The sequence below is a fragment of the Silene latifolia genome, chromosome Y (genome assembly GCF_048544455.1).
Source record: "Silene latifolia isolate original U9 population chromosome Y, ASM4854445v1, whole genome shotgun sequence".
NCBI classification, from domain to species: Eukaryota; Viridiplantae; Streptophyta; class Magnoliopsida; order Caryophyllales; family Caryophyllaceae; genus Silene; species Silene latifolia.
The window spans coordinates 326,774,150-326,799,347 of NC_133538.1; the positions used below are offsets into that span (position 1 = coordinate 326,774,150).

At 39.7% G+C, this 25,198-nt stretch overlaps 1 protein-coding gene across 1 annotated transcript; it reads right to left on the minus strand.

Moving 5' to 3' along the window:
• Nucleotides 1-21,658: 21,658 nt before the first annotated feature.
• LOC141631356 (uncharacterized) lies at nt 21,659-23,489 on the minus strand. The gene is made up of 2 exons (XM_074444041.1): nt 22,959-23,489; nt 21,659-21,673 (listed from the first exon to the last, which is right to left on the minus strand). The coding sequence occupies exons 1-2, from the start codon at nt 23,487-23,489 to the stop codon at nt 21,659-21,661; spliced, it is 546 nt and encodes a 181-aa protein (XP_074300142.1).
• Between the last annotated feature and the right edge of the window lie 1,709 nt (nt 23,490-25,198).

The window sequence follows — 25,198 nt, forward strand, 5'->3', positions numbered from 1 at the left end:
GGTTTTATGAGCCTCTGGGTACTCTATCGAGTGGGCCTTACTCTGTCGAATAGGGGTGTTTTGCATTTTTAAAATAGTTTCTGACCTGTAGGTTACTCGATCGAGTAGCCTTGGTACTCGATCGAGTAGGCGGCACTCGATCGAGTACGTCAGTTACTCGATCGAGTGGCTCGGTTTGCGGGTAATGTTTTGTCGGGTTTTGTTAATGATGCGAGATAAGTATAAAAGGTTGTCCGTCACTTTTCTTAGTTTCTTTTATCTATTCTAAAACCTAAGTGAGGGGAAAAAGAGTCACGTAGTTTGTCTGTCATCACATCATTAGAAAATCCCGGAGCTAGAGGTGTCGGATTTCATCGTTCTTTACACCGTTGTGATCCTTGTGTCGAGGGTAAGCATTACATATAATTTTTATATTGTTTTGTTAAAGTTGGTTAAACCCTAATTTTGGGGTTTGGGGTTTTCTATGTTTTGTTGATGTTAGATTGTGATTGTATGATTATGTGTATAGGAGGAGGGTTCATAGATGAAAGATTTTGAGACAGCTGCTAGATCGTTTGAATAGTGATTGCGTTCTAGCTAGGGTTTCTCTACTCAGTATTAGTCCCATAATGTGTTGGTGGTGATTTGTGTTTGTTGATTGTTATCATACGAGTCTTGCGACGGTTGTTGTTTTTGATTGCTGTTTAGTAGTTGTGATTGTTTGTATCTGTCTGTGTTCTTCGGGGCGCGTCCCTGGCTGAGTGGAGTCATTTGCGAGAGTGGCTTCACGCCCATTATTCGCCTTTTGTGGAACCCGCCACAGAAGGGATGTGCACATTAATGGATTTGGGTTTATCGCTCGACGGAGATGAGCGGGGATTAGGTGGGAACGGCTGCGGTCCCCCACTGGCGGCGTGGAGTGGCCTGTTGCGATGGGCACTCTGGCAGGGCTACACACTTTAGTGTGTAGTTAGTATTGTGGAGTTGGTGATGGAGTTCAGAGTATATCTGTGACGATTGAGCTGTGTTGTTGGATTATATAAATTGTGTGATTAGTACTGACCCCGCTTAAATGTTGTAAAAACTGTGGTGATCCATTCGGGGGTGGTGAGCAGTTATTGAGCAGGTATGATATGACGCGTATGAGATAGCTGGGATGAGTCATCCTGTGGCAGTTAGTAGTCTTCCGCTGTGTCAGACGATGTTTTATAGCATTGATAGTTCTAGCAGTAGACCGTCTGAGAATCTTGTAAGTCAGTTTTACAGTTTTGGTTTTGATCATGTAATCATTTTAAACTATATTATTATTTAAATAATATTTCTTCATTGTCATTTGATTATCATTGCCTCGGGTAACCGAGATGGTAGCACTTCCATGCCTTAAGTGGTCATGGTAAGGCACTTGGAGTATGGGGGTGTTACAAAATGGTATCAGAGCCAGGTTTCGATCCTGGGACCTTTCCTTGGGCAATTAACGGTATGAAAGGAATTTTGATTTCTAGAGATGTACAAAGGAGATGCAATTGTTTGAACAGTGAACGTTGATTTTATGGATAGATTAGAGGCAAGTGTGAGTGATAGCATAATAAGAGAATATCCATGGTAAGAAAGAGTGAGATGATATCGATATGAAATAATGGGATTTGAGTTTTGGAGCGATGAGATGGTAATTGGAGCACTAAAGGGTTAGATAGAAGTAATAAGGAGTTGAGCTATTAAATGGTATTATTGAGTATAAAGGGAAACGAAGGATAAAAGTAAGCTGAGAAAAATGTTCACCGGAGTTATGTGACATAAAAGTAAGGAATCGTCGAAATGTATGATACTATCAAGAGTAAGTAAGTTAATGGTTATACATAAGTTTCAGGACAACATGATTAATCATGAGTTTCGAGGAATTAAGGGAGTATGAAGTTGGTGGAGTATTTGCACGATACGAGATTTTTGGTGGAGAGTTAGATGATGATACAATTAAGGATAGTATTGGGAAGAATGTTGAGGTAATTTTGTTGATGGATTCGATGTTCGTTATTTGGGTTGTTAACCAAAGATAGGAAAGAAATCGTGATGTTTAGAGATGAGTGTAAGAGGTTTGATGTCCGGGCAGTGGTAATGTTAAGGTTTGTGACTAGTGGTTAAGGATGATGGTATATTAGAAAGGTAGCAATTCTAAAGAGGTTGATTTTGTAGAGACCAGATTGATATGTATGGTTGTGAGAGAGTATAAGATGTGGTTATATGAGGCGGATGTTAGTAGTTGAGTATTAATGGTATGGTTACAATTGGCAGGGGGTGATAGATATGCGAATGGGAGAATATGTTATGAGGGGTATACGAGTTAAGCTCGGGTGAGAGGTAACTTTTATCAGGTGGTAACTTACGTGATCAGGATTGACTAATTGGATGTGATTACGTGTCTATGATGTGTATAAATGTTTATGTGGGGTTCTGACCTCACGGGAAGTGGTATGGTGTGATAGTTATTAAGTCGTTATCCAATGTTCTCGAATATATGTTGGATACGGTAACCTAGTGGAATGATGATTAAAAAGGTAATAATTTGAGTGATCTGGCATAACTGGTTATACTTGTATGTATTCATGATACATGTTAATATGTGATATGGTAAGGGGATGATATTCATGAGGTTATTATCTGTTTAATTCATATAATATGTTGCGTTGTGATTTAGTAAGTGGATTTGAGTAAGTTTTTCTTGTCTGAGAAGTTATTCTGAGTCAGTGTTTATGGGAATTGTATGTAGTTGTGATGTCTATCGACATGGTTGTTGTGCCTCGGGTGGTGATCCGGGCACGGTACTTAGTGTTGTGATGCGGATATTTTCGCACTGCGGTGTGGCTGTTGGTGGCGGTGTGGCGATGCCGTCACTGGTTGTGGTAGAGTAGGCAGGATGATTATGATTCGAGCTTCGAAAGTACATACCAGTCATACATAGATTGTTGTTTTGTTTGATGTTGCTTCCAGTGAGTTTTAGTTTGTACAGATAGACAGTTGTTTTGTTTATTGATGGTTCTTACCAGTTTAAGTTTGGGTATGAGGGTAAAGTATGATATGAAAGAGAGTTGTGTCTGTTTTCGTCGTTGTCGTGGTATAGTGATATTCTGTTGATGGGACACAGTTGTGAGAAGTTGTTACAGTACATGTGATCTTGTTGTAGATGAGGCATTCGTTCACACAGACATGGCAAGTGATTTGTGGAACATGTATTGTACTGATATGGACGCTGCAGAGGTTCATAATCAGATTTTTGGGATAGTGAGTGTAGGGTGTTTGAATTAGTGACATGTTAAGTTATGTATGAGTTTTGCGGTAACGAAAGAAAGGAACTTGAGGATCTAGTGTGAGTGTACGTAACAGATGTGGATCGTGAGTTATGCTTTTGGTGATAGGAGTTTTATATAGTTTATATAGAGAGGTATGTCGTGTTGCGGTAATGTGGAAAAGTAAGTGTGAGGGTATATGCGGTTATCTTTGACATGTGGAAGAGTTAGAGTGTCTCTTATGATTAGGATTTTGTGGTATTGGTTAGATGGCATGCAGAATAAGTTGAGGTATGAGAACTGTTTAAGTAAGAGAGCCTTGGAAATAAGAATGGTTATAAGTGTGAGGGTATAGGCGATTATCTGTGACATGTGGTGGTGATGAAGATAATGAGAGGATATAGCTAAGGATCTGGTATTAGTAAGTTACGAGGACGTAACATTTATCTTAAGAGCAGTAGGATGCGGCAAGGAGAGTTTGATGGTTGTAGGAGTTGCAGCAGATTTGGAAGTTTGAGTCTTAATGGAGAATATAGGATGGATTTGTGCTATGGTTGTTTTTATTAAAAAGGTCATGGTCATGCTTGAAGTAGTTCGATGTTTAGGAATGGGAGAATATTTCAATAGTGTTGAGAGTTGGATGATGGTGTATATGAGTTCGATAGTGTTGAGAGTTGGATGATGGTGTATATGAGTTCGATAGTGTTGAGAGTTGGATGGTGATGTTATGAGTGTGAGTAAACTTCGAGGACGAAGTTCCTTTTAAGGGTGGTAGAATATAACATTCCGTTTGATGTTTAGAGTATCTTGATATTGGATTTTCTAGTGGATGATATGTTACGGAGCTAGCAGCGTTTGTGGACGGTAGTTGGTTATGTATGGAGTAGGTGTCGTGAGATATATATATGTGGTAGATACGATATCGTGAGTCATGTTGTGGAAGTAAACATAGTTGGTGGAGTGGGTGTTAAGAGTTCATGTTTTATAGGTTGGGTTTTCGATTGAGTTCCTAGCTATGTTGTTGTGTCTTGGTCGAGTTAGTATGTTTGTTTTTATGTATGGGTTGAACTTCGGGGACGAAGTTCTTTTTAACGAGGGAAGACTGTAATACTACGGTTTTATGAGCCTCTGGGTACTCTATCGAGTGGGCCGTACTCTGTCGAGTAGGGGTGTTTTGCATTTTTAAAATAGTGTCTGACCTGTAGGGTACTCGATCGAGTAGCTTTGGTACTCGATCGAGTAGGCGGCACTCGATCGAGTACGTCAGTTACTCGATTGAGTGGCTCGGTTTGCGGGTAATGTTTTGTCGGGTTTTGTTAATGATGCGAGATAATTATAAAAGGTTGTTCATCACTTTTCTTAGTTTCTTTTATCTATTATAAAACCTAAGTGAGGAGAAAAAGAGTTACGTAGTTTGTCTGTCATCGCATCATTAGCAAATCCCGGAGTTAGAGGTGTCGGATTTCATCGTTCTTTACACCGTTGTGATCCTTGTATCGAGGGTAAGCTTTACATATAATTTTTATACTGTTTTGTTAAAGTTGGTTAAACCCTAATTTTGGGGGTTGGGGTTTTCTATGTTTTGTTGATGTTAGATTGTGATTGTATGATTATGTGCGTAGGAGGAGGGTTCATAGAAGAAAGATTTTGAGACAGCTGCTAGATCGTCTGAATAGTGATTGCGTTCCAGGTAGGGTTTCCCTACTCAGTATTAGTCCCATAATGTGTTGGTGGTGATTTGTGTTTGTTGATTATTATCATACGAGTATTGCGACGGTTGTTGGTTTTGATTGCTGTTTAGTAGTTGTGATTGTTTGTATCTGTCCGTGTTCTTCGTGGCGCGTCCCTGGCTGTGTGGAGTCACTTGCGGGAGTGGCTTCACACCCATTATTCGCCTACTGTGGAACCCGCCACATAAGGGATGTGCACATTAATGGATTTGGGTTTATCGCTCGACGGAGATGAGCGGGGATTAGGTGGGAACGGCTGCTGTCCCCCACTGGCGGCGTGGAGTGACCTATTGCGATAGGCACTCTGGCAGGGCTACACACTTTAGTGTGTAGTCAGTATTGTGTCACGGGTGGTGATCCGGGCACGGTACTTAGTGTTGTGATGCGGATATTTTCGCATCTGTGTGGTGTGGTGTTGTGGCGGTGTTGTGATGCCGTCACCGGTTGTGGTGGAGTAGGCGGGATTATTATGATTCGAGTTTCAAAGTACATACCATCATACATAGATTGTTGTTTTGTTTGATGTTGCTTCTGTGAGTTTCGGTTTACGAGATAGACAGTTGTTTTGTTTATTGATGGTTCTTACCAGTTTAAGTTTGGGAATGAGGGTAAAATATGATATGAAAGAGAGTTGTGTCTGTTTTCGTCGTTGTCGTGGTATAGTGATATTCTGTTGATGGGACACAGTTGTGAGAAGTTGTTATAGTACATGTGATCTTGTTGTAGATGAGGCATTGGTGCACATAGACATGGCAAGTGATTTGTGGAACATGTGTTGTATTGATATGGACGCTGGAGAGGTTCAAAATCATATTTTTGGGACAGTGAGTGTAGGGTGTTTGGAATTAGTGACATGTTAAGTTATGTATGAGTTTTGCGGTAACAAAAGAAAGGAACTTGAGGATCTAGTGTGAGTGTACGTAACAGATGTGGATCGTGAGTTATGCTTTTGGTGATAGGAGTTTTATATACTTTATATAGAGAGGTATGTCGTGTTGCGGTAATGTGGAAGAGTAAGTGTGAGGGTATATGCGGTTATCTTTGACATGTGGAAGAGTTAGAGTGTCTCTCATGATCAGGATTTTGTGGTATTGGTTAGATGGCATGCAGAATGAGTTGAGGTATGAGAACTGTTTAAGTAAGAGAGTCTTGGAAATAGGAATGGTTATAAGTGTAAGGGTATAGGCGGTTATCTTTGACATGTGGTGGTGATGAAGATAATGAGAGGATATAGCTAAGGATCTGGTATTAGTAAGTTATGAGGACGTAACATTTATCTTAAGAGCAGTAGGATGCGGCAAGGAGAGTTTGATGGTTGTAGGAGTTGCGTGATTTGGAAGTTTGAGTTGTAATGGAGAATATAGGATGGATTTGTGGTATGGTTACTTTTATTAAAAAGGTCTTGGTCATGCTTGAAGTAGTTCGATGTTTAGGAATGGGAGAATATTTCAATAGTGTTGAGAGTTGGATGGTGGTGTTTATGAGTTCGATAGTGTTGAAAGTTGGATGGTGATGTTATGAGTGTGAGTAAACTTTGAGGACGAAGTTCCTTTTAAGGGTGGTAGAATGTAACATTCCGTTTGATTTTTATGAGTATCTTGATATTGGATTTTCTAGTGGATGATATGTTACGGAGCTAGCAGCGTTTGTGGACGGTAGTTGGTTATGTATGGAGTAGGTGTCGTGAGAGATATATATGTGGTAGATACGATATCGTAAGTCATGTTGTGGAAGTAAACATAGTTGGTGGAGTGGGTGTTAAGAGTTCATGTTTTATAGGTTGGGTTTTCGATTGAGTTCCTAGCTATGTTGTTGTGTCTTGGTCGAGTTAGTATGTTTGTTTTTATGTATGGGTTGAACTTCGGGGACGAAGTTCTTTTTAAGGAGGGAAGACTGTAATACTACGGTTTTATGAGCCTCTGGGTACTCTGTCGAGTGGGCCTTACTCTGTCGAGTAGGGGTGTTTTGCATTTTTAAAATAGTTTCTGACTTGTAGGGTACTCGATCGAGTAGCCTTGGTACTCGATCGAGTACGTTAGTTACTCGATCGAGTGGCTGCTCATTGCGGGTAATGTTTTGTCGGGTTTTGTTAATGATGCGAGATAAGTATAAAAGGTTGTCCGTCACTTTTCTTAGTTTCTTTTATCTATTCTAAAACCTAAGTGAGGAGAAAAAGAGTTACGTAGTTTGTCTGTCATCGCATCATTAGCAAATCCCGGAGCTAGAGGTGTCGGATTTCATCGTTCTTTACACCATTGTGATCCTTGTGTCGAGGGTAAGCATTACATATAATTTTTATACTATTTTGTTAAAGTTGGTTAAACCCTAATTTTGGGGGTTGGGGTTTTCTATGTTTTGTTGATGTTAGATTGTGATTGTATGATTTTGTGTATAGGAGGAAGGTTCATAGAAGAAAGATTTTGAGACAATTTGCTAGATCGTCGAATAGTGATTGGGTTCCGTAGGGTTTCCCTACTCAGTATTAGTCCCATAATGTGTTGGTGGTGATTTGTGTTTGTTGATTGTTATCATACGAGTATTGCGACGGTTGTTGGTTTTGATTGCTGTTTAGTAGTTGTGATTGTTTGTATATGTCTGTGTTCTTCGGGGCGCGTCCTTGGCTGAGTGGAGTCACTTGCGGGAGTGGCTTCACGCCCATTATCGCCTTCCATGGGAACCCGCCACGAAGGATGTGCACATTAATGGATTTGGGTTTATCGCTCGACGAAGATGAGCGGGGATTAGGTGGGAACGGCTGCGGTCCCCCACTGGCGGCGTGGAGTGACCTGTTGCGATGGGCACTCTGGCAGGGCTACACACTTTAGTTTGTAGTCAGTATTGTGGAGTTGGTGATGGAGTTCGGAGTATATCTGTGACACTTGGAGTATGGGGGTGTTACACTTATTCTGCTACTTAAATTTAATAAGTCTACTGCTGAAATCTATTAACCGTGTTTCGGTAACGCTATTTGATATCTTAAATCTACCTTTACCGTTTGTCAAATAAGGTCATATATACTCCCTTCACCTTAATTACATCCTAAGTTTTTAGTTCATTTTTAACTAATTGCTGACTTTCTTGAATATATACTCGATAGTAAATAAAAAGTTACTCCTTCCTTTAAATCCACTCTTCCCCTATTACTTTTCGATCAATTCAAATCCCCTCTTTCCCTTTCCTTTTTCACAAACTCTCATTTAATTCGTAAGTATCTATCTTAAGTTTAAGATGGGTCAAATAATTATCCGATACCTTAAATCTGCCTTTACCGTTTGTCAAATAAGGTCATATATACTCCCTTCACCTTAATTACATCCCAAGTTTTTAGTTCATTTTTAACTAATTGTTGACTTTCCTGAATATATACTCGATAGTAAAGAAAAAGTTACTCCTTCCTTTAAATCCACTCTTCCCCTATTACTTTTCGATCTATTCAAATCCGCTCTTTCCCTTTCCTTTTTCACAAACTCTCATTTAAGAAGGAAGTATCCATCTTAAGTTTAAGATGGATAAAATAAGATACCACTTGCATAGATAAGACAAAAACAGGCTGCTTAGATATTAGCGAAAGACTTGTTTTATCTATGTAAGTGTTATGATATTTGACCCGTTTTAATTTAAAACGAATAAATCTGTCTTAAGAGAGAGTTATTGTTCCTTTTTAGGGCATGATTGTCCTCTCTGATTTTGTCTATTTACCAAAACATATAAAGTGGTATGAAAGGATGGTCTCTCAATAACTTAGTGAGAGACTGTCTTTTCATAGTTTTAGTGTTTCCAAAATGTCATTGTCATGGGACCACTACCCATGTATTTATACTACTTCATATTTAATTCCACTTGACTCCAATATCATGTACTCATACTAGTTTTTAATTTCACCTTTAAACTTTGTGCAAAGAATAAAGTGACAGAGTGAATTTGAAGGGAGGAAACATTAAAATATTATATTACGTCTATGTAAGTACTCCCTCAGTCTTAGTTATGTTTTTTTTTCAGTTCGTTCAAACAAAATGTTGACTTTTCTAAATATATACTACATATAAGCCCCAAGTTCCATTTCCAGGGAGGCTACGGAGGACAAAGACTGAACAACAATTTGGCAGATTTGCCGATCTTTTGCGAAGTCTTAAAGTTAATGTGTCGTTTGCCGAGTTACTCACCCAGGTACCCTCTTACTCAAACTTCATGAAAGAAATTCTTTTATGTAAGAGGAACATAGATGAATTTGAAACGGTGGCTTTGACTGAGGAGTGCTCCGCACTTCTTTAGAATAAGACTCCACCGAAATTAGCTGACCCGGGTAGTTTTTCAATTCCCTATCATATTGGGACTTACTTGATTGATAATGCGCTTTGCGATTTAGGAGCAAGCGTAAACATCCTACCTTTGTCTCTTGCAAAGAGACTTGGTTTGACAAAATTTCAATGCACAAACATGACCGTACAGATGGCCGATCGCTCATTATCACGGCCGTTAGGAGTCTTAGAGGACATCCCTCTTAGGATCGAGAAATTATTTATTCCCGTTGATTTTTTAGTCTTAGACATACCTGAGGGCTCATACACTCCCATTATTTTGGGAAGACCATTTTTGCATACTGCTCATGCAATAATTGATGTCGGGGCTAAGACTTTGACCTTTCAGGTGGGTGGGGAGGATTTGACATTCACCCAGTCCAGTGTTCGCAGGGCGCCCATGCAAGTCATGCCCTGCAATGCTATTACCTCTATAGACCCCGACGAGATTCTTTCTAGTACTAGTATTGAGTCATATACTACTGTTATGACACCTCCGCCCCAGTCTGGGAGCGAATTGGAGGACCACTCTGCTGTTTTTGCTTCCGCAGACTCTGACGTAAATGGATAGTGCGAGATCCGTTCGGACTTAGTTCATTGCAATTGGAGCCTATCACTGATGGCATTACAGATCATGGGGGGCATGCGAAGAACCCTGATAAATCAAAGAGGAAGGCTGCGGATTATGAGATGCGCTATTCCCCTTCCGATGGCTCTGTTGTTTGGAAATTGAAGACGGAGGTCACTAATGCTGAAGGGACCTCGTCGAGCCAGAAGCCTAGCTTTGGGCTATTTAATTGCTTCAAATGATGATACGGGATGCTATCCCGTTTGTAAACATTTTGTAATTTGAATTTTCGCTGGACATTTAATTAGTTATTAGCTTTAGACTTTAGCATTAGCGTAGATAGATTTATTTAGCTTAGGACGAATATAGACTGCGTATTTTTGTTTTTCGGTATTTTGCGGGAAGTATTATTACGTATATTGCAGGTCTTGGGAGAATTACGAATCATTTGGAAGTGTGGTGAGGAGGAAATCCTCGATCGACCACTTTATGTGTTCGATCGAGCAAATGCCCAAATGGAAGTTCTCGATCGAGTTGTTCCAAACACTCGATCGAGCAACCGTATTTAAGGGATTCTCAATCGAGTAGTTCTAACCACTCGATTGAGCAGAGTCTAAGCACAAGAAAGATGATTCGATCGAGTACTTTTGAGTACTCGATCGATCAAATTGAGGAACAATGCTCTCGATCGAGCAACTCTAGTCCACTCGATCGAGTAGTTTTGGCGCATATCACACGAGGGAGTCTTCTTTTCCCTCATTCTATGTTCATTCATTTGATTTAATTCTTCCCCAATATCTTTCGACCCCTTTAATCCCTTATCCTAAATTCTCAACTTCTTCCCCTAATTTGCCCATCTAATTACCCAAATACACCTTAAGCATCAAATAAACCATAATACCCTTATTTCCATCACAAATTTTCGATTTAATTTGGAGATTTTCGAATTAGGGTTGCGAAAAATCGAAGTAATTCGATTATTGATGTTTTCTTTGGTTTTTAATTTTTTTTGTTGGGTAATCTACTAGGTAAGTTCCTTTCCCCTTCTTTAATGTTTAATTACAATTTCTCCCTTATTTTATACGAATTAAGGTTGTGAAATTGGTTTGGGGAAATTCGATTCCATTGCTATATTTTTAATTGGAATTTGAATTTTATTACAGCTATGGAAAGTAGTAAAGAAGTCGGACTCGAAAAGCCAACTATGCCGGTGTCGACCCCTGCTGTGTCGACTACCGCTACTGCTGCCACTATCACTGCTGCTGCTGCTGCATCCGGTTCACGGCCTGGGACGGGCATGGGTTCCAGTGCTGCTGCATTACGGACCCCTGCTAGGAATGTTGCTAACAGTTCTACAAAATCTCTACCTGAGTTTTCGGAGGCAAAATTTTTATCCCCGTCCCACCATACTAGTTTTATGAATTTAATGGAATGTCATATGACCTTGACCCGTTTTTTGAGTCGACCTTCCCTAGACACTTTAGGAATTTTAGCACCTGTTGTTGAACTGCTTAATAGGATGGGGATGTCGGGATTAATCACTATGAAGGAGTTCACCTATAGGGCACTTACCTAAGAGTTTTTTAGCTCTTTTGAATTTAGTCCTGCGGCCTATCGACGACCATGGGAGCACTTGTATCACTTTCCGACTATTTAACACTACCTTTTCCTGGACTTTAGCTAAGTTCGGGGAACGTTTAGGCCTAGTTAGTGATGGTTGCCTTGAGCCTCCTATGAAGCTCATGCGTCAGATTTGGGATACACTTTCACACATTCCCTATGGTCAGCGTCGTGGTGCCCACGCCCATTTACCCCTTGCCCGCTACTTTCTTCTTCTGCTTGGAGAAACTATTTTTGTTCGTCATGAACCTAACAATGTTAACAATACCGAGTTGTCCATTTTAGTGGGTAACTAAACGTTGTGATTGTACCCCATTTATTCTTAACATTGCATATTTGACAGCTCAACATTTTAACACTGTCGGGTTAAAAGTAGCGGGTATGATAGCGTCTGGTGGACTAATGACTCGCAAAGCCCGCCGTCTTTTCCCTGATTTTCCCTGTGGTCCTAGGTATTTTGATAAGGATAATGTTGTTGACATTTCTGTTATATTTTCAATGAACTGGCTTGCTTCTGACCATAGGACATGGAAGATTGGTACTTCTGCTTCCGTGCTCTTACCTTCACCTTCTCTACCCCGTCTTTCACCTTTACCTACTGTGACGGGTAGACTGCCACTACCTCCACCTTCTTACCTCCTTGACTTCTCTCCTCTCGTTTCTAGGAAGCGGAAGAGGCCTTCCCTTGCTGTTAGGGAGGTTGGAGAGGGGTCTGGACCTCCACAGACTGGGCTTACACCCGCGTCCGCATCCACGCCCACGCCCATGCCCAAGCCCATGCCTACACCTTCTACCCCTACCCCTCAACCGGTTTTACCAGCTAATTTTATTCCACCTCCTATTTTTGAGGCGCCTGAGGCCATGGACCAAGGGCGTCTTGATGCTTTGCTTTTGGATATGTGCAGAAGGGTGGCTAGGATAGAACGGGATCAGGGCCTTGTCTTATTCCCCCCTCTACGAGTATCATCTAAGTAGAGGTCGTCCGATGCTAGCTGGGTGGCCACATCCCTCTTTTTACCGGTACCCGGAGGATGGGTACCCTCAGCTTGAGAGCGAGGAGGACACGCCCGAGAGAGAGGAGAGGATTCGAGCTGACCTTGATGTTGGAGGTTGTCCTTGGAGGAGGGGTGAGGAGGAGGAGGACCCTACCTTTCAGGTGGCTGACAAGGAGGGTGCTGACGAGTAGCTGTTGGCTACTTACTTCTCCAGTTTGCTGGCTGGTTTGGGGAAGTTATCATTGTAAGTATTTTTGTTCTTTATTCTTTTTATCTCCTTTAGTTTAGTTCATTTATATTGCATTTGAGTTTGTATTTCCCTTTCCCCTATTGCTCTGCTGGTGTATGCTTGAGGACAATGAGGGCATTGTCCGTTTTGGTTTGGGGAGGGTAATGCAAACTTTGAGTCTGCATTTGCATTTTTTTTGCATTCACGTTTATTACATTGTAGCTTGCATTGTCTTTTATTCTTTTATTTAAAAAAAATCAAAAGATAAAAAAAAATAGAAAATTTCAAAAAAATCAAAAAAATACACGTTTATTTTTGCATATAGGTTGAGTCGGAATGAAGTTTTTCTGTGATGACAATGCACTGTAAATAGTCAATTTGCTTCAGCCTTGCATAAATTACTACTCCCTCCGATCCAGACAAATGTAAACATAAGCAAAAAGTGGTTATTTAAGAAAAAGTGAAAAAGTGAGGGGTAAAGTAGGAAATATTGATTGAGGCCACATGAGTTTAGATGGATTAAATAAGTAGTTAGTGAGTGGGTGAGTGGATGATAAAGTTGTAAATAGGTAGTGGATGTAAGGGTAATTTAGTTATTTTTCATGCCAAATATGGTATGTTACTATTGGTGTGGTTCATCCATTTTAGGTAAGTGTTACCATATGTCTGGATCGGAGGGAGTACTTTTTAACAAAATCTTTGCATTTTACGAGTTTTTATTTTGAAATTTAGCTGAACGAATAGAATTGACCTGAAATTTTGAGAACCTACTTATAAATTCTAAGTTTTAAAGCCTTATAAACTTGTGTCATCCATGACCAGTTTCATGTAGGATTGTGAGTAGTTACTCCTTGCATAACATGTAACATTAATATGTATAAGTATGAAATTTAATTGCTTTTTGCCTGTATACATTCGAGTTAGTGGCCGGTGTCACATGTAGGAGAGGTTCTTACATACCTCTTTATTTTATTAGTACCCATTAGCTCCACATTAGCCAAATTTGCCTTTTTGACCCCTTAATTACGCCCAAAATTTAGCCTGCCTTGTCAAGCTAGTTTAGTGTTTGTTGTTGCGGGTATATTGCTTATTGTGTCAAATTTGGTTTGTTTTGAAAAGTTGGGAGTTGGCAGTTTTGAAGAAGGGAGAATTGAAAAAAAAGAAGAAAAGAAAAAAAAGAAAAAGGAAAAAAAAAACAGAAACCGGAAAAAAAAGAAAGAAAAAATGGAAAAAGAATTTGAATAATATCGGTTTTGCTCCTATGCTCTCATTTTATCTCATGAGGAGTTGCTTATATTTGGTTGAGTGAGTTTTATGCCGAATAAAGGCATTTTGTTCAGTTTTTGAGATTGGATTAGAAGTGGATATGGTTTATTTGGTTTTGTTAGGATATTAGCTTGGCCTATACCCTCCCATTCCCAAAATGTTTTGCCTCTTCTTACCCATTACCTCACTTTTCCAAACTATTGTAAGCACTCGGCATGCGATAGGACCTTGATTGGATGGAATGTATGTGTACGGTAGCTAAAATTGTCTATCATATTAGATTGCATGCATGTTTATGTCGGTCGTAGTCTAGGTGAACGACTATACTTTTTCTCTCTCTTACATTTATACGCTTACCCTTTGCTTCATTGAGAGAGAGTGACCCGTGAGAGTCCATTTTTGAAACTCTTGCAAGGTCGAAGGTTCAACTATTTCTAAAACATTTATAAATTCGTTTGCTTTGACATATTGCTAATAGTTGCTATTTTTCATGCATTAAATGGTTTAAGTAGACGATTTGTAGCTAGCTCACGAGCTTAACTCCGTCCCATTAGGTCCTTAGTTGCATATAGTTTGCTTGGGGACAAGCAAAGGTTTGGTTTGGGGAAGTTTGATGCATGCTATTTATATAGACTCTTTATGCGTACTTTTCACGCATTTCTATGCGATTCCCGTAGTTTTAGGCTACGAAATGCCCCGAATAGTCTACTTTGGTTTGTTGGCTTTAATTGCAGGAATGGACCCGGTAGGAGCAAAACTGAGCTTGGAATTGTCCTTATAGCTTGCATTTAGGAGATGGATGGCATTGGAGCCAGAATACTTCTGTCTTGGGATGCGTGAAGTCGTCTTGAAGCAAGTCAACACCCTATGTCTTTGATTCATGGTATTTAACTCGATCGAGAGCTTTGCTGGCTTGATTGCTCGACCGAGTCCTTTTTTATGATGAAGATTCCTCAATCGAACTCCTACTATGTTCAATCGAGAGGAGGATTTATGGGCTTCCTCGATCGAGTAGATTCTATGCTCGATCGAGAGGTTTTTTCGAAGTTAATCGATCGAGTTTTTTCAAATCGCTCGATCAAACGATCAATGATCTAATGCAAGATTCTATTGCGTACACTTATTTACTTATTATTTTAGTCGTCTTATTTAGGTTAATAAATATCACTCTTATAAAAAGGAGAGACCTAATTAGGTTTAATTTCATTCATTAACTTTAAATTTCATAACTCTTTTACCATTCAGTATTAAGTTTGCATCGAGAAGAGGAGACTTTTGTTCGACGCTTGACTTTCAATCTCTCGGATCTTGTTTTGTTTAATCCTTTAATCTCTTCCTACTCAACTTAATTCATAGTATTAATTCCTTTTTGCGACATTTAATTCTCTTGTCTCTTAATTGCTGTTAGATTATTAGAATTAATATCTAGTTTATGCAATTTCTCTTAATTCATCGTTCAACCATGTAGAATATAGTTCTATTTGTTTTTATTTGTTTTATTACCGTTATGAGTAGCTAAATCTTAATTGCTGGGATTAGGGGAGCCATGATAGTAAAACAATGACGCTATAATTAGTTTTAGAAGGTTTTAATGTGAGAATTGTTTTATAGCAATATAACAGTAATTACTTGGTTGAGTGCACGCGACTATTTTAATTAACCCGGTTAAAATCAGACCTAGATCGGAAGATTGGAATGATTAGACCTGTTATGAACAATAGACTACCTTAATCAGGAGCGGAAGCTATTTAAGAAGAATCTAGGGTGGATAGCGGACCGGAAGGACCTTTCCACTACCCTTCTCACTACAGACCGACTCACCTTTATTTTTATTTTTTTGCAAAAAGTTATCATTTCATTTCATGTAATGAAGGAAATTACAATTTTGCAAGACTATCACACTAGAAAACAAGGTGACTAAACTGCAAAGCAACCAAGCAACACTAACCCTATTATAGGACAAAAGAGTAGAGATTACAAGCTGATGAGAAGTGGACTTATTTTTACTAAAGATCCGAACTAAAACTTGTTGCTTGATGGTTTGAACAATTGTTAAAACATCCTTAGCCTGGCTCTGAAAAACTCGAGAGTTCCTCTCCCTCCAAAGATGATAGGTAGTAGCAGCTAAAGTTACTTGAAACCAGAGCCTACGCCAGGTTGCTCGTATCCCAGCAGCATTTATCAACTCATAATCAAGGTTCTGGGCACTCCTATCAATTCTCATCCAGCTCAACATGGACTGCCAGACTGCACTAGAGAAAGAACAGGAGAAAAAAGATGATTATGGGACTCCTCCTACTGTGTACAAAGATAACATCTATTGGCTAAGAGAAAGCCTCTTTTCTTCAAATTGGGAAGAGTAGCTAACTGGTGTTACACAGAAAGAGAGCATATGATCTTGTGTCGAGGGAAAATTGCAGAATGAGAAAGACCACTGGTCCAGGGACCTGCTGGAGCTGCATTCCTAAAATATGAATAAACATCACCAAGGTGGAGAGGTGGTCCTTTAACCCAACTTTTAAGACATTGATCATCACGGGACATCCCCTCCAGCTCTGAGTAAAAGAGCATCCCTAGCAGCAAGGATGTCTTTAAGACTAGAAGAGAAATAATCTTTAATCTGAATCAACCAGATATCAGTATTTTTCAGAGTATACAAATGATGCCACTTTGCCCATAGCCCCTCAGGTGGAACAAGAAGCTTCCATAACCATTTCAGAAGGAGAGAAATATTCCAGGAAAAGCTATCTTTGATATTAAACCCTCCTGCAGACCAAGGTGCACATATACTCTTCCAACTTTTGAAAACAGGTTTCCTACCATTGTTGGGAATACCCCAGAAAAAATCTTTGCAGAGTTTATTAAGTTTCTGATACACCTCAAGGAGAAGAAGAACACTAGAGCACCAGTAATTTTCCATGCCAAAGATAACATAATTAATAAGCTGAGCTTTACCAGCAAAAGAGAGAAGATGAGAAGACCAGTGGTGAACAGATTTATGAACTCTGGTGATCAAGTGATCAAACATGTTATTAGAAAGCCTTGAAGTGTGCAGGGGAACCCCTAGATATCTAAATGGAAATGAACCCAAGGTGAAACCAGAAGCATCCAAGATTTGCTGCTTCACTTCAGGAGAAACCCCTCCAAAGTAAATGCTAGTTTTATTCGCATTAGCATAAAGCCCCGAGTGAGTGGCAAAGCGAGTCAAAACCTCCTTAACAGCTTGAACAGAAGGACAATCTCCTCCAATAAAGATCATAAGATCATCAGCAAAAATGAGTTGGGTGAGGTTTAACTTGCTACATTTAGGATGATAAGAGACCTGAGGTTGTGAGCACATTTTCCTGAGATATAAGGACAGAATTTCCATACTTAGGACAAAAATATAAGGAGAAAGTGGATCTCCTTGTCTAACTCCACTCTGTCCATGGAAAACCCCAGTGAGCCCCCCATTAATTTTCAAAGAAAACCAGGTATTTGTAATATGCCCCATGATCCAAGACCTAAACTTCTCAGAAAACCCAAAAAGAGTAAGCATATTAGCAATAAAGTCCCATTGCAATGAGTTAAAAGCCTTTTGGATATCAACTTTGATGAGGCATCTGGGAGAAACGTTTTTCTTGCTATACCCCTTAAAAAGGGTTTGTGAGAGCATAATATTCTCAAAAATAGACCTTCTTTTTATGAAAGCTGCTTGTTCATCACCAATAAGGGAAGGGAGAACTTTTTGCAGTTTATAAGCAAGTATTTTACTTACAGTTTTATAGAAAACTGTGCAGCAGGAAATAGGTCGAAAATCCTTTACTGAGGAAACTACCTGTTTCTTAGGGATGAGAGTAAGTAGAGTAGTGTTTGCTTGCTTGGCCATCTTCCCAGACTTTAAGAAATTATGCACTGCTTTACAGAAATCCTTCCCAACAATGCTCCAAGCAGCCATGAAAAAACCTGAGGAAAACCCATCTATCCCAGGACTGGAGTTAGAGTCAATACTAAAGACATCATTCTTGATCTCCTTACTGGTGACCTCAGAAATAAGAGCAGTTTGGTCCTCAGGTAAAAGAATATAAATTGATTCCTTCAGAAGAGGGTCAAGAGCAATGGTGTCCTTTTTTGTTCCAATGAGACTTTGATATTAGTCTGTGAAAGCCTCCCCAACATTATCCAAACCATACCTAAGGTCACCATTACAAGTTCTGATGGCAGCAATAACTTGCTGAGTTCTTCTCTCAGAGATCTTGGCAGAGAGATATTTAGAAAAGTTATCAACTTCTTAAAGGTGCTTAATCTTAGACCTCTGATGCAGAATCTTAAGTTCAATACCCCTAAGATTGCTATAACCAGCAATTAATTTCTTTTCCTCTTGAATTAGACTCTCAGAAAAAGGATCAAGGAATAGCTACTGTTGGCAATGGGATAAAGAGTGCTTAGCAGACTTTATTCGAGCAGAAATGTACCTAAATCCAGCTCTATGAAAGGCAGTCAAAGCATACTTCACATTTTTTAACTTGTCAAAGAAACAAAAAACAGGACTTCCTTTCTTCTAGGAAGACCAGGCAGCCTAAACAGTTGGGAGGAACGCATTGTGAGTTGTCCAGCTATTGAGAAAGCTAAAACGTTTAGTAATTTTTTGGTCCTCAGAAATACAAGCAATAACAAAAGAATGATCAAATATACCAGCTTCTTGAAAAAGGGCAAAAGAAGAGGGGAAAGTTGTAAGCCATGAAGGATTCACAACAACCCTATCTAGTTTAGACCATACTCTAGAAAGAGGGTATTGCTTATTAGTCCAAGTCATCTCAGCATCATTACCAGTAAGATCATCTAAAGAACAGGCATCCAGAAAAGAATTAAAATCCGTCATTTCTTGGAGAACAGGAGGAGTAGAACTCAATTTCTCAGAGGGACATCGCACAACATTTAGGTCTCCAAGGGCAATCCAAGGTTCAGAAGTGCTCCCAGCTGTAAGAGCATTCCATAAACCTTGTCTGCCAGTAGCATCATTACTACCATAAATGAAACTGACCATGAAATCCTTAGAGATTTCAAAATGGTGAGCTTTAAGAGAGATTAGCTGATCATGAACAACCTGACCACTAATAGAGAGAGTTTGGGGGTTGATGACAACCCAGATCCTTCCATTGTAATGCTTATCATAGTTACAAATAAACTTCCAATTACTAAAATTATTTCTAATAATATGACCAGATTTATGGGCTTTCACCCTAGTTTCAAGAATAGCTAACATGTCCACTTTATTATCCCTAAGGAAGTCTCTAACCTCCCTTTGCTTAATAGGACAACTGAACCCTCTAATATTCCAGGAAGCAATTTTCATGACTAATTAATATCTGGAGGGACAGAGTCCTGAGAGATAGCCACTGGTGAAGAACATGCTGAGTGCATTTCAAATGGACAGTCAGATGGACTAGAAACAACAAGTAAGGATGCCTGACCTAGCAAAGAGCATTCTGAGCCATCAATCCTCACAGGGTTGTCCAGAACCAACTGACAATTTTTGAGGTACCACCTAGTTCTTTAGCAGGAGAGGGAGCAATGATAGGTATAGTATTCCCTGACTTAGCAACTTTAGATCTAGAGAGTTTGCCAACATCAGTAAATTTACCTTTTTCAGTCTTCTTTGCTGATTTCTTAGTTGAACTTCCTGAGTGCTTTACAACCATAGTCTGAGGAGAGTTAATGACCAAAGAAGAGGATCTCTGACCTAGCAAAATGCATTATGAGTCTACATTCCTCTCCACTAGATCATGAACCTCCTCAGATTGGGTTGAGGTACCACCTAGTTCAACAGCAGACTCACTGTGAGAAGAAATATCCTTAGAAAGAGGCTGAAAAGAGTTTCCAGTAGTTGGGATCCCCTCTTTAGGAGCATCACAGGGTGAGATCCCCAAAGTTAAAATATTGGTGCCAAGAACCTCACAAACAGAAGTATTCAGAGGTGTAGCAGGACCAAGATGAGTTGTGCTAGTAGCAGGAGCCTCCTTAGTAGCCTTATTTCGTTTACAAGTAGAGAAGGTATGCCCTAATTTACCACAACATTTACAGAAATAAGGCAACCATTCATATATTATCCTTTGAGAAATAAGACCCAGATGAAGAGTATTAATATCTAAACGGGTAGGAAGATCTTGAGATACATCAGCCTTCACAAGAACCCTAGCTAAAGACAGCTTAGTTTTTGCAGTTGTGGCAGAGTCAGCAAAGAGAGGTTTACCCACTTTGCTAGCCTGTTTACTCAAGACAACATCAGACCAAAGGTAGGGATCCAAGCCTGGAAACAGAATCCAGATGGGAACTTTCGCAACCTTTTCCATTTCTATAGAAAAAGAAGGGCTTCATTATTTAAGAATTAAAGAGTTAGGACCCATCATCCAAGGCCCTTGTCTCAAGACCTCATTTAGTTCAGAAGCTGAGGTGAACCTAAAAGCAAACCACCCTTGCTTAAAGTATTTCATAGAGGGAGTAGCTATGTTAGCCCAACTCTTCTTAACAAAATCTTTGACCACTTTGAGAGTAGGTCTTCCTCCAAGCACATTTCCCATCAAAGTATTATCCCAAAGTTTTAACTCATCAGCATAATCAACTTCAGCGATGTCAACAACCGTAGAATGTGCACTTTGTTCACAAAAAACTAGATTCATTCCCAATTTGGATGGTGTTTTTAGGGCAATCTTCCAATTCCCCCCCATTACCAGTGCTATTATGGACATTAATCACAGAGGAAGTCGCATTATCCACAATTCTCTCCTCTAAAATCGGAGAATTAACCATCGTATCTATAGTAGAAGTATTATTTACAACTTTTGGAGAAGTATGTGTTGCAGAAGTATCAACAGAAGTATCAGGTTTAGGAACAACAACAGGATTTGTACCAATAGAAGGTTGGACATCAATTGAATGAATAACAGAGGCAGAAACAGAGCACAGAATTGGGGTACCAATAGATGATTTGGCATTAACAAGTCTAACAGAGGTAGATTTTGATCCATAAGCCTAGATAAAGCAGGAGAAGAAGCTTTACCATCGACATTAATGGCGGTTTGTATAAGATCATTAACCGTAGCAGATTTCTGCGGAAGCTGGGTTTGTATATCCTCAACCGATTCAGCCACATTTTCCACTAGTACAGTGCTCGTTACTTCCTTAATCAAACCGGAATCCATAGCTGCCTTTGTGTGAGCGAGCCGAGCTCGAGTTCTCGCCATTAAAAAGAGGAAATCAAAAAGAAAATTGAGAAAAAACAAAGGTTTTCATGGAAAAAGAGAAAAAAGCGGTTATAGAAAGAGAAAATGATTTTAGAGAGAGAAAACTTTTGTTATTTTTTACCTTTTCAACCGACTGGCCTTACCTTTAGCTGATTTGCGTAATATCATGGTGAACTGACATCCTAGCATCTTTCTCCCTATTTGATCACACTCTATTTTATTCTTGCTAGTTTTAATTGTTGTTTCTTTTATTGTTTTAAATTTAAGTCATTAGTTTAAAGTTAAATCGAATCAATCAAAACCCCCAATTTGTGACCGTAGACAGACTAGATAACAAGTAGATAGCAAATGCCTCCCTGTGGATACGATACCCTGCTTACCACTACTGCATAAGTTTAGGCCGGTTAGGTTTTATTTTGATAGGTTGCGATAGCCGTGTCAGAACTATCTCCCGAGAATGGCTCCACAATCAATCCAACAACCACTGTAATCACAAACCACAATCATAATCATATTACCAACAATCAATAACAGTTACCAACTTATAATCAATTATGCAACCAACTGAGTAGGGAAACCCTACCTGATCAGATACCCACGTAAAAGCAAAGAAAAGCAAGCTAGAATGCCTCCTCTACGAAATTCTCACCTATTATGATATCACACAATCAATCAACTACACATCATATGATTATCTACCCCAAAACCCCCAAATCACCCAATTAGGGTTTGCATAACTATAACCATAATAACAAACTAACAAAGGTATAAGACTTACTGATTAAAACTACGCGGAATGAGATACAAAAACCCCAAATCGGATAACCTTAGCCTTGAGAGTGATTAGAATAATCAGAGAAGCAGTGAACGAGGTTTTTAGATTTTGAGAAAGTGATTATAAAATGATTAGAAACTGTAATACTCCACTGAACCGAAGATGTTATTCGGGTGGGGTACTCCCTTGAAGAGGTCCTTATAGGCTTAAAATTTGACTAGTGCTTAAAGGGATTAAAAGTACTACTCATATCAACAAAGTTCATTTTTTTTTTTGGTTATCCATGCAAAAGAACTCTACATTTAATCATGCTTGGCTGGGAGTAGTCTTAGGATGGATGACCTCCTGGGAAGGTTCCCGGAATGTACATGAGTGAGGACAAAATGCGCTGGAAAGGACCAGTGTTGATCTGTGGTCCATGTACACAGTCTGGGAAGCTACCGTGAGTGACCGCTCCCGACCCTAGGTTTGGACCGGGGTGTTACAGGAACTGCTAACCACCTTTTTATACTTATCTAATTATTATAACCAAAACCGTGGAACTTAACCCGTGAGACCGGGTACTCGGTCGAGTACGCCCTACTCGATCGAGTTCTTCACTATTCGACCGAGTGCACCCAAAACAGTAGTCCGTCTAAAAGCACTCGATGACTTACTCGGTCAATTATGGCCTACTCGACTGAGTAAGCTATAACCAAAAAACCGTGGTATTACAGTCTTACCTCCTTAAAAACGAACTTCGTCCCCGAAGTTCACACCATACCTTATACAAACATGCAAAACCCAACCTACTAACCACGCAACTCAAAAGACACTAATCAAGTACCCCACCATAACCAACTATGATCACATAACCCGAAACACAACCATACCGACCTCAAAACTACCCAACACACCCAACACACTCATACCAACCTCAAAACTACCCAAAACACATGCGATCATCTTCTACCCCCTGAAAAGACAAAGATTACGACCCCGTAACCAAACATACCTGCTCAAAAAGATGTGGGTAGCACTCTCTCATTGCTTCTTCTAGCTCCCAAGTAGTTTCTTCAACATTATGATTAGACCATAACACCATTAGCAAGACGGTTTCACCATTCCTTGTCATACGCACCTTACTGTCCAATATCTCCTTCGGCACCTCCGCATAAGTGAGACCTTCTTCCAGCTCAATATTCTCCACCTTAAGCATATGAGATGGATCACCCACATACTTTCGAAGTTGTGACACATGAAAAACATTATGCACCCGATCAAGAGATGGTGGTAAGGTTAGCCGATAAGCTATTTCACCTACACGATCCAAAATTTCATATGTACCTATGAATTTCTTACTCAACTTCCCTCTCTTTCCAAACCTCATAATGCCGCGCATAAGTGATACTTTAAAGAGGACCTTGTCACCCACCTCAAACTCAATATCCCTGCGATGTAAATACGCATCACTCTTTTGTCGATCTTGAGTTCCTTTCATCTTTTGCCGAATCAAGTGTACTTTTTTAACCATATCTTGTACCATTTGTTATCTTAAAACCACAGCTTTAGCGCTATCGTCCCAACACACTGGACTCCTACACTTCATCCCGTACAACGCCTCAAAACATGCCATCCCAATACTCGTGTGATAGCTGTTGTTGTTATGAAAACTAGATCAAATCAAATCTATCCTCCCAACTACCACCAAACTCCATCGCACAAGCTCGCAACATGTCTTCTAAGGTCTTGATGTTCCTTTCAGTTTGACCATCTGTCGCAGGATAAAACTTCGTACTCATCTTTAAGGTAGTCCTCATCAATTCCTAGAACTATTGTCAAAATCGTGATATAAATCTCGTATCTCTATCTGACACAATATCCTTTGGTACCTCGTGTAACCGTACCACATGCTTCCTGTACCCAAGAGCTAGTTGAATCTTACTCCAAGTATCTTTTCTTAGAATAAAATGTGCCGACTTTGTTAGACGATTGACAATCACCGAACTCATGTTATTACCTTGTTGAGTTCTCGGTAACTCCACAATGAAATCCATAGAAATCGATTCCTATTTCCATTTCGGTACATCAAGTGACTGAATCTTACCTTATGGTCTCCATTGTTCCCCTTTGAACATTTGACAAGTCAAACACCTTAGCCACAAATTCAACTACCTCTTTCTTCATGCCGGGCCACCAAAACGTCATCTTCAATTCCTTATAGAGCTTTTCACCTCCCGGATGTACCGAATAAGGAGTGCAATGAACCTCCATCATAATCAACTTCTTCAACTCGGCATCATTAGACACACACCACCTCCCATCAAATCGGGTACTCCCATCTTAATGGATAGAAAACCTTGAAAATGTACCCTTCTCCACCCCGGTCTTCCACTCTTGAATCTTAAGATCAAGTATCTGTTTTCTTTTGATGTCATCATAAAGTTCAGGCTCAATAGTCAATTCACCGATGACATCTCCCTTGTGAATCATATGAATCCTCATCTTAGTCATTTCATCTTTCAGCTTCATCAATGACATGGAGTGCATAGCGAATGTACACTCTTTCTACTCAAAGCATCTGCAACCATATTAGCCTTCCCTTTAGGTATGTGATCTCCATATCATAGTCCCCAATTAGCTCCATCCACCTTCTCTGACGCATGTAAATTCATTTTGAGTGTAGAAGTACTTCAAACTCTTATAATCTAAAAACACCTTAAAGGTTGCCCCGTACAGGTAATGCCTGCAAATATTTAGAGCAAATACAACCGTACCCAACTCCAAATCATGAGTAAGATAGTTCTCCTCATACGGCTTCAACTATCTTGAAGCATACGCAATGACCTTTCCATTTTTCATCAAGACACATCCCAAAACATTCTTCGAAACATTAGTGTAAACGTCGAAGTTCTCACTCCCCTCAGTCAAAGCTAGAACGGGAGCTGTAGTCAAACGCTTCTTTAATGTTTGGAACGCCGTCTCAAAACTCTCATCCTAATAAAATCTGGTCTCTTTCCTCATCAAAGCTGCCATAAGTCTAACATTCTTGGAAAAATCTTTCACGAACCTCCTATAATAACCAGCCAAACACAAGAAACTCTGAATTTCAGCAACAATTTTCGGTGCTTTCCAGTGTGACACTGCCTCAATCTTGCTAGGATCCACAGCTACACCCTCATTTGAAATCACATGGCCCAGAAAGGCCACCTTCTCTAACCAGAACTCACACTTGGACAACTTAGCATATAGCTG

Bases quoted from the DNA above. Each gene is read 5' to 3' on its own strand.
- LOC141631356 (XM_074444041.1), bottom strand. From the start codon at position 23,489: ATGGTACAAGATATGGTTAAAAAAGTACACTTGATTCGGCAAAAGATG.